This window comes from Anoplopoma fimbria, chromosome 10 (genome assembly GCF_027596085.1).
Source record: "Anoplopoma fimbria isolate UVic2021 breed Golden Eagle Sablefish chromosome 10, Afim_UVic_2022, whole genome shotgun sequence".
In the NCBI taxonomy this organism is placed as follows: Eukaryota; Metazoa; Chordata; class Actinopteri; order Perciformes; family Anoplopomatidae; genus Anoplopoma; species Anoplopoma fimbria.
Window position 1 is genome coordinate 7,562,309 of NC_072458.1, and position 9,330 is coordinate 7,571,638.

At 41.3% G+C, this 9,330-nt stretch overlaps 1 protein-coding gene across 1 annotated transcript; it reads left to right on the forward strand.

Moving 5' to 3' along the window:
• Window positions 1-557: 557 nt before the first annotated feature.
• On the forward strand, window positions 558-4,429 carry LOC129097611 (kelch-like protein 10). The gene is made up of 5 exons (XM_054606511.1): window positions 558-709; window positions 1,458-1,941; window positions 2,544-3,161; window positions 3,760-3,909; window positions 4,058-4,429. Exons 1-5 carry the CDS (start codon window positions 558-560, stop codon window positions 4,427-4,429), a joined length of 1,776 nt encoding a protein of 591 aa, XP_054462486.1.
• The last annotated feature ends 4,901 nt before the right edge of the window (window positions 4,430-9,330 follow it).

The following is a 9,330-nucleotide window of genomic DNA, read 5'->3' on the forward strand; positions in this document are numbered from 1 at the left end:
CTCTGAAAGTTTTAACAAAAACTAAACATATCTGGTAGATCTGTTGTAGTGGATTGTATTCGATTATTTAGTATATAGTACCTAACATAGCTACCAGGGAGTTTAAACTGACCGTAAAATGACTGAGTTGCTTATTTTACTGGTGGATAGCTGTAATAACACTGTGAGATGATGAACAAGAGCCAACAAAAGCCAAACTACACTGTTTACAGTGTGGATTATATGCAAAACAAAGCAACCTTCATAAGGTTTTTGCCACTTTGGTGAAACATCACCTATACTGTCAGACTGGTGTAGGCTACTGTTAAACACATGGAAACTAAGTTAGAGCAATAAATAACGCCTAACTTTATGCCTGTATGTCAATCTCACTGTCTACAGGTTGAATTGGATCATCAGTCATGTAATAAGAATCCATTCTAGAATGGAATCCTGGTTCTAGAATTGTAGCACCCCATTATGATGTGTGTCCACATTCTCTATATTGACTCATTAGACCTGTTGAGACTGATGAGACAAGCGAACGACGCAAAAACTCTCATACTTGGAAAATCAAGATGGGCGACCGGGGCCAATCTTCACACAAGTCCAGCTCAGTGTTTAATGAACTCCGTCTGGAAGGAGAATTCTGCGACGCAGTCATCAAAGTCGAGGGCGTAGCATTTGAAGTCCACAGGGTCATCCTCTGTAAATGCAGCCCGTACTTCCTGTGAGTTGATTATCTGATATCAGGGGGAAACTTGTGAATGTATATCCTTTAAATGAGCAGAACATAATGTTTAATGATCTGAAGTCTGAGAGATTAATCACAACATGTAATGAGTTACATAGGTTAATGGAGCATTTGTGATAAAACAAGTTTAACATAGAAGAGAAGATATCTGATACCAGCTCAAATGAAGGTTCTTGCAACCTTTCAGTTGATTGCAACTAAATCTAGACTTTCATGACGTGAAATTTGGGAGGGTTGTACATTGATTGCAGATTGCAGATTTTTAATTTAAGTTGGATTTATTATATGAACTCTACAGTAGTCTCTCAGTTCAATAGTACTGTGCTTTTAAGCAGATTAGTTTTGTATTGTAGCATTGAGTATTCTGTGTGTTCGTAAAAGTGACTAAATGAAATAATGCAAAAAGAAAAATACATTACACACACTGGATGGTCGATTCAACAGACAAATGGAGTGGTGAAGCTGTTTACAGCTGCAAAAAAATGAGATGAATTGTAGATGGTGCTGAAACAGTTCCAGAGAGATCACAAAAGAAAACAAAAATGTAATGCAAAATTTAATATTACATGTTTGTGACTTTTATTTGGCAGTGACATTCTTACTGCTAGTTAAACTCTGAATGATTGTACATATTGTACAATTTCCCTTTAATACAAATTAGTGTAGTATGTTGATTTTGCATATGCTTACTTAAAAACATTATCCTTGTCATCCCGACCCACAGCGCTCTCTTCAGACGTTGGTCGTCTCCAGACAAAAAGGTCTTCGACATACCCGGCCTGTCTTCTGACATGATGCAGCTCATCATTGAGTTTGCATACTCCGGCTCTGTTTCTGTGACGAAGGAAAATGCACAGGAGCTGCTGCTGGCAGCCGATCAGCTCAATGTAATGGACATTGTGCAAACTTGCTGCAACTTCCTGGGGGAGCAGCTCTGCCCAAAGAACTGCATCGGCATCTTTCAGTTCACCAACATCTGCTTCTCCTCCGAACTGCAGAGCAAGGCCTACCGCTACATCATTGATCACTTTGAAGAGGTTGTTTTCTCTGAAGAGTTCCTGCAGCTCTCTGTGCAGCAACTCGCCGACATCCTCGATAGAGATGAACTCAATGTGAGAAAAGAGAGCACTGCGTATGAGGCCGTCCTTCGCTGGATCGCCCATGTACCTGAAGAACGAAAAGAACACATCGCAGTACTCTTGTCTAAGGTATGATAACCTTCTGTCACTAGATTTTGTTTAGAGTTACATCTTCAGCATTTGGCTGATGGTGTTATCCTAATCGCAGCGACAGTCAAATAACCACCTTAGTCAAATTAAAGTCAATACCAAGACCAAGTCCAGTTTAAGGGTGCTTTTCATGCTCTATACTGCTCTTACTGTCAATGAAAGACCAAAACCAACCCTACCATCAGATATTGTCTGTTTATCCAAAGCCAGATATAGCTTATTCCTCTGAGTTTCTTTCAAGTATTCATCCATGGTCCGTTATTAAAGATTTATGTCTTCAGTAGGAACAAATGGGCTTGGTGCCACAGCAACGCTAAGAAAGTCGGAGTATTGAGAGCCAGACAAACACATAGTTGGTTATTAGCTTTTAAAGCAATTTATTGAAAAATAACAAAAATACAGAATGCCACCAGTCTAAAAGTGTTTGAAAAGGAAATTTGAGTTTTGAATATTCAAGAAAAAAAGGGTGAATATTAGTCATAGTTAACATAATTATAAAACGCAACAGGTATCTGGACACTGGACTCAAATACAGTCCATTAAGTTCAATTCAACGTTTCTGTCCTGTTTCCTTTGTGTAGGTCCGACTGGCCTTGATGAGTATGGACTACATGAGAAGCAACGTGATGTCCAATGAGCTGGTGAATAAAAACACTGAGTGCCAGCCCATGGTCAAGGAAGCCATTGAAACCATCAGTCGAATCATGAGAAACAGACCCTCTGTGTCTTATCTCTGCAACCCTCTCGCCCGTCCTCGCCTGCCTAATGCCGTCCTGTTGGCCATTGGCGGCTGGAGTGGTGGCGATCCAACAAACGGCATTGAGGCCTACGATATCCGCGCTGACTACTGGATCAACGTGACAAACAATCACGAGCGTCCCCGTGCCTATCACGGCACTGCCTTCCTCAACGGCAATGTCTACTGTGTTGGTGGCTTCGACAGGGCTGAGCATTTCAACAGCGTGCGCCGGTTTGAGCTGAGCACACACACCTGGCATGAGGTGGCATCCATGTACTACCGTCGCTGCTACGTGAGCGTCACCGTGCTGGACAAGTGCATCTATGCCATGGGAGGTTATGATGGGCACGCACGACTCAGCAGTGCAGAACGCTACAGACCCGAAACCAACCAGTGGAGTCTTATTGCGCCAATGCACGAGCATAGGAGCGACGCCAGCAGCACAACACTCCACAACATGGTGGGAGAAGGGGAATAGCAGCTGGGAGTAATTCAAGAGTAACAGAGAGTAGTATGATAGAGTCTGGAACATTGCTAATTTGATTTTCTACCTGTTTAAAACAAGACTGCAATGTTGTAAAATGAACCAGATTATAAAATGAAAAGTCAAGATACACAATTAGTGGTTCTGTTTGACCTTTTTGCATTTGTGTTGAAGTAAAATAAGTAATTGGCCAGAGGATAGTATCAGACTAAAGATCTTCAGCAACGTACAGGCTATCAGAAGAATTTATGATGTTGTGTGCATGGGAGTGATATGAGGTGTGTGTGTGGCACTATAGCACACTGTAGTTCATTTTTGTGAGGATGTTGTAAGTAGAGGGTAAACATGTTAAACATTTAACACAGTTCACTACTTATTATATATATGGCACTTACATTAACCTAACTAAAAAAAAAAAATCTGTTTGACGATTCTCAGATGTCTCAGTCTCAGTTGTATGTTATTTGGCAATACAGTAGAAATATCTCTGTATAATTTATAACCAGTTGTAGCCAAAGAAAGTGATTAATTACTTAAAAACCCCTCTTGCAAATGCCCCTCCTATTCTCCCCAGGTTTACGTTTGTGGCGGTTTCAATGGGAACGAGTGCCTGCAAACGGCTGAATGTTACAGCCCAGAGACCAACCAGTGGACAGTGATCGGCCTCATGAACTGCCGCCGCAGTGGAATTGGCATCGTTGCATATGCAGACCATGTCTATGCAGTAAGTACATGAAACATTGACACACTAACTGCGTGAAGTATGAAGAGATTTGGTGAGTTCAAGTATTCTTTTTTTGCAAGGGTGTTGAGAAATCGGTTCAAACTCCACTCAAACGTTTAACCCCTTTATTTCACTTTCCCGCCCAAAGGTTGGTGGCTTTGATGGCTCAATCCGTCTGTGCAGCGCAGAAGCCTACAACCCTCGTAACAACACCTGGCACGAAGTGTCTCCCATGTTGACCCCCCGCAGCAACTTTGGCATTGAGGTGCTTGATGATCGGCTCTTTGTTGTTGGGGGCTTCAACGGCTTCACCACCTCCTATAACGTCGAGTACTACGACGCAACAACTGATGAGTGGACTGAGGCTTGTGAAATGGAGATTTTCCGCAGTGCCCTGAGCTGCTGTGTTGTGTCCGATCTCCCCAACATGGTCGACTACGTTGTCCCCCGTGACGCCTTGCCACATTTACATTTGGATGATGTGTCTGTGGAGTCTGTGGATTCAGGAGACTCTGTCTAACACTACTGAACAGTGCCCTGTGCCATCATCCACCTGGCAAGACTTAAACATAAAATAATGAAATAAATTTTCTTGAGCATTAAACTGCTGTTACTAGAGAGATTTCTTCAACTTATAACTTTTATGCTCATTCTGAGCTTCTTTAGTGTATAATCACCTGAAAATAAGAATTGTTGTGTAACGCGTTTTCACATTTTCAGGCTTCTGCATCGGCCACCAAAGGTTATCCTACTTGCTTTGCAAAGCTTGAAGAACATTCAGCTGTTTGCAGCCTTCCCCCTAGATGCTGGCAAATCCACCAAATACACACAGTTCCTTTAAATACATTGCATTCGTACTCAAATCACTTTGTTCTGTCAGTCTGGGAAATTGTAGGTACCATTAGCTAACCAGGTCCTGAAGAGATGGGAAATTCTTTGGTTCAATTCAATTCAATTCAGTTTATTTTGTATAGCCCAGAATCACAAATTACAAATTTGCCTCAGAGGGCTTTACAATCTGTGCACATGCGACATCCTCAGTCCTTCCCTCACATCGGCACAGGAAAAACTCCCCTAAAAAAACCCTTTAACAGGGAGAAAAAAGGAAGAAACCTATGGGAGAACGACAGAGGATGCTTCGGACCATCCATTGATGCTAGAATGGATGGTCCGAAGGGACGAATTGTTACGGTTAAGATAGCCTATTGGTCAGGGGAAGCGCATGTGAAGCGCATTTTAAAAGCATGCACAGAATCCTCTCTGGACCATGCATTCTCGTATTATGCAAGTACTCTCCTACTTTTGACCAATAGGATTCTACAATATTGAAAAAAAATTGCATTTCTTGCGTGTAATCAAAAACTAAATTTGTGTTATATCTTATATCAGTTGTCACATAAGTTAAGTTCTCTTTTGTTGTACTCATCGGGTAAAGCATAAAGTATACATCATTCACCATACTGTTTGTTGTCCCCCTGGAATGAAGCAGAGACACCAAAGAAAATACTAATGGGTCAATTTGACCCCCTTCCTGACAATCCTAGCTCAACGACTGAGACATTTACATAATATTGCATCATTGTGGACTTGAGGAGTAAAAGAAATAGGGAAGGGAAGAAGTAAATAGAATGATAGAGAAAAAAACGAGGAGAGAAAGTAGTGTGATTTAGTCAGAATATAAGTTGGTGCTGTTACATGACTTTCTGGCTGATGTCAAGGACTGGGTGTTCCACAATCTCCTCCAACTAAATTTGGACAAAACTGGGATTATTCAGGGGGAAGAAAGCTTGAATGACTTCAGTCTGTCCTTCTCTGTTTTGCCGCATGCCCACGACCCCCCTTCTCTCTCTCTGTCTCCCTCTCTTAATCTCCCTCTTCCTCTCTTTCCCTCCCCTCTTTTTGTCTTTCTCTTCATCTCACAGACAAAGCATTGGCTGCTCGTTTTTGGGCAGAGTCACCTTGAGTGATTTGCCTGTGTTTTTTTTGGACATCCACATAGGAAAGCAAAGTAGTAGGAATGTGTACATACCGGACATATATAGAGAACGGGTGAAAAAAGGTACTCACTCATTTGTGGCTTCTTCTGAGAAAAGACAAGAATAGGAGAATTGTCTGCTTTAAAGTGCTGCTTCATAAATATAAAATTTTTGATGTTTCAGACACATAGGTCCATATCAGATAAAAATTATAAAAATAGATACAACACGAGGACTTCAACCTCAGAGTTCTAATCATTGCAGTGCACAAGTCTACAGTGATTAATACATATACAGACATCTGTTCATGTTTCCAAAAACAAAAGTAATGCCCTGTGTCAGTTGTGTAAGCCCAGTTAAGGTCACCAGGGACAGATGAAAGGCGGGGGCATTAATAGACAAACATAGGACAAAGTACATCAAACTCTAAAGAGGGTTTTTCCTATATAAATGGATACAGTTTGCAACACCGGCGTTGCGCATCGTCATCATCACAGAGAACATTCCTGATGATTTGCTTCTGATGCTCTTTGATTTAAGCAACCATAATAAGACTATTTTAGAGTTATAATTAATGTAATTCTGCACACTATAACTTGGGCAGACTGTGGGCAGATGCTGTAAGCCAGAGCTGATCAAATTGTTAAATGGTCTTAAATGGACGATTTTCAGTCTTTCTGAGTTTGTTCACGAGCACAGCATTTGTTGTCAGGACTGTATTTATCTCTAAAACCATCCTGACCGATGAGGGTAAAATAAAGGGAGAGCAGTGCGGGCGTTGCCATCGCAGTGCCATCATGACTTGGCAGCATTCATCCTGACAAGCCTGACGGGCAAAGCAGAGGGACGACACAGAGTTAAAAATGATTATCAGGTTTAATTAATGCTCCAATGTCCTCATGGAACAGAGAAAACGTTGAAATGTGGAATTTGACACATACAGAAAAACTCTCTTTAGTCTACTCCTTTTCTCCTTCCTCCCGGCACCATGTCCTTTATCACTCCAGTTTAGTATCTTTGTGTGTGTGTGTGTGTGTGTGTGTGTGTGTGTGTGTGTGTGTGTGTGTGTGTGTGTGTGTGTGTGTGTGTGTGTGTGTGTGTGTGTGTGTGTGTGTGTGTGTGTGTGTGTGTGTGTGTGTGGTGGTTGGTGGTGGTGCTGTGCTTGCGGCTGCATGTTCATTTCTTGGTTTATATCTCTAATAAAGTAATGGCTTTTTGGATTTCACTCTTTCACACTCTGTAATGGATAGTTTTATTTTCAATTACAGTTTCAATTTCAACTTGCTTTTTTTTTGGTGTAACATTTGCAAAGACATTAGTGTCTCCGCATTTGGAAGAAAAAAGATGGCAAAGAATAACTAAATGTTGAGGTACAAAATCGACCAATATAAATGCAATTATCACAGATTCAGGGGTAATGTGAACGTTGTAATCTCGTGCATGCCCTTACTGAAACATAGCATTCGTTCAGGCAGAGCACTCAATGTCACTCTGCTGGTTTGCTCCTGCCAATGCCTTTTGCAGCTTCCTTATGCGCTCTATTTTTCATCTTATTGATTTAAATAATATTCAACATTAATGTGTTCAGGGGGAATTATCTCTCCTAACAGAATTCTCATTGCTGCTTGGTTCCTTTAAGAGCTCCCTCAACGAGCAGAGCTTTTTGTATTTGTATTTGCTATAAATGCTCAATTCTGTGACATAAGTGTAACTCTATGTTCAAGTTCAAGTTCTGTGTTTTTCCTATGCGCTACAATAACAAGCAGTCATTGGCAATGAAAAGGCATTCTCTAACAATGCTCATTGAATATGTATTAAAAAAAGAAAAGGAAGATCACACAAGTAAAAAAAAAAATCAAGACAGAAAATATAAAACATATCAGTGTAGGTTAAAATGCAATGTGATACAATAAAACATAAAAAAAATATGAACTGAAGTAATATAAATTAGATAGTAATTGCAAATGAATCAACAAAACTTAAACAGGAATGTTTGATAGACAGTAAGTATATAATGATAAAGTGTCAAGAGTTCAGCAGTCTTATTACACCGCTGGGTGTAGAGGTCCTCTATAGATGGCAGCTCCGTCCTGGTGATGTGCTGGGCAGTTTTCAACACCCTCTGTAAAGACTTATGCTTAAGGGGCGGCTGTGGCGTAGTGGAGAGCAAGGTAGTTCTCCATTCAGAGGATCGGTGGTTCGATACCTGGCTTCGGCAGTTGATGTGTCCTTGGGCAAGACACTTAACCCCAAGTTGCTCCCGAAGGCTTGCCGTCGGTGTGGACTGGATGTTGCATGAATGTTAGTTAGAGTCTGATGGTGGCACCTTGCATGGTAGCCTGTCATCAGTGTGTGAATGGGTGAATGATATGTAATATACTACTGATTGTAAGTCGCTTTGGATAAAAGCGTCTGCTAAAATGACTGTAATGTAATGTAATAATGTAAGGCTGGTACCATATCAGGCAAAGATGCAGCTGGAGATATTCTCTATTGAACACCTGTAGAAGTTGCAGATTATCCCAGTGATTAGTAATAAGTATGTAAAGCAGATTACCAGAGCAACTTTTAGATGCTATCATTTTCAAACTTCATGCTTGGTCTCACATGTGCATGCATGTGTGAGAAGATATGGTGCAAAGGTCTTACACAAATACAGGCCAACAACCCCCTGTTTCACCGCCCACACACACACACACACACGCACGCACACACACACACACACACACACACACACACACACACACACACACACACACACACACACACACACACACACACACACACACACACACACATATTGTAGAGGAGCACTGTCATGCACAAAGCACTGAGGTTTTAAAAAAATTATTAGCTTAAGTTGCTTGGCTGATGGTCGATGTTCTAAAAGCCCTGTGCAATACAACTTTAATAGCATTGGCAACAGGGTACACACACACACACACAGACAGACAGACAGACAGACAGACAGACAGACAGACACACACACACACACACACACACACACACACACACACACACACACACACACACACACACACACACACACACACACACACACACACACAACCACACACAGACAGGCACATTTTCCCTTTCCCTTATTTGCCATGTCTGATTTCTCTGTCTCCTCCACTTTCTGTCTCTGTTTTTCTTTCGTCTGTATAAATACAGCTTCTCGCTCATAAAACCAGTGAAAAACACACAACCAGTTATTGTTCTTTGTGAGCAACTGTCAGCGAACTGACAAACAACACTGAATTAGTGCTTCACTGACACAGATACATCATGGCGTCAGTGTGTGTATTTATGCTTGTGTATGTGAGTAGATGTATATTTGAGTGTGTGTGTGTGTGTGTGTGTGTGTGAGTGTGCGAGTGTGATCTGTTTAAATGAATCCAAACATACTCTACTGTGCTATGTTTCTGTATGTGCCATGTGTTTG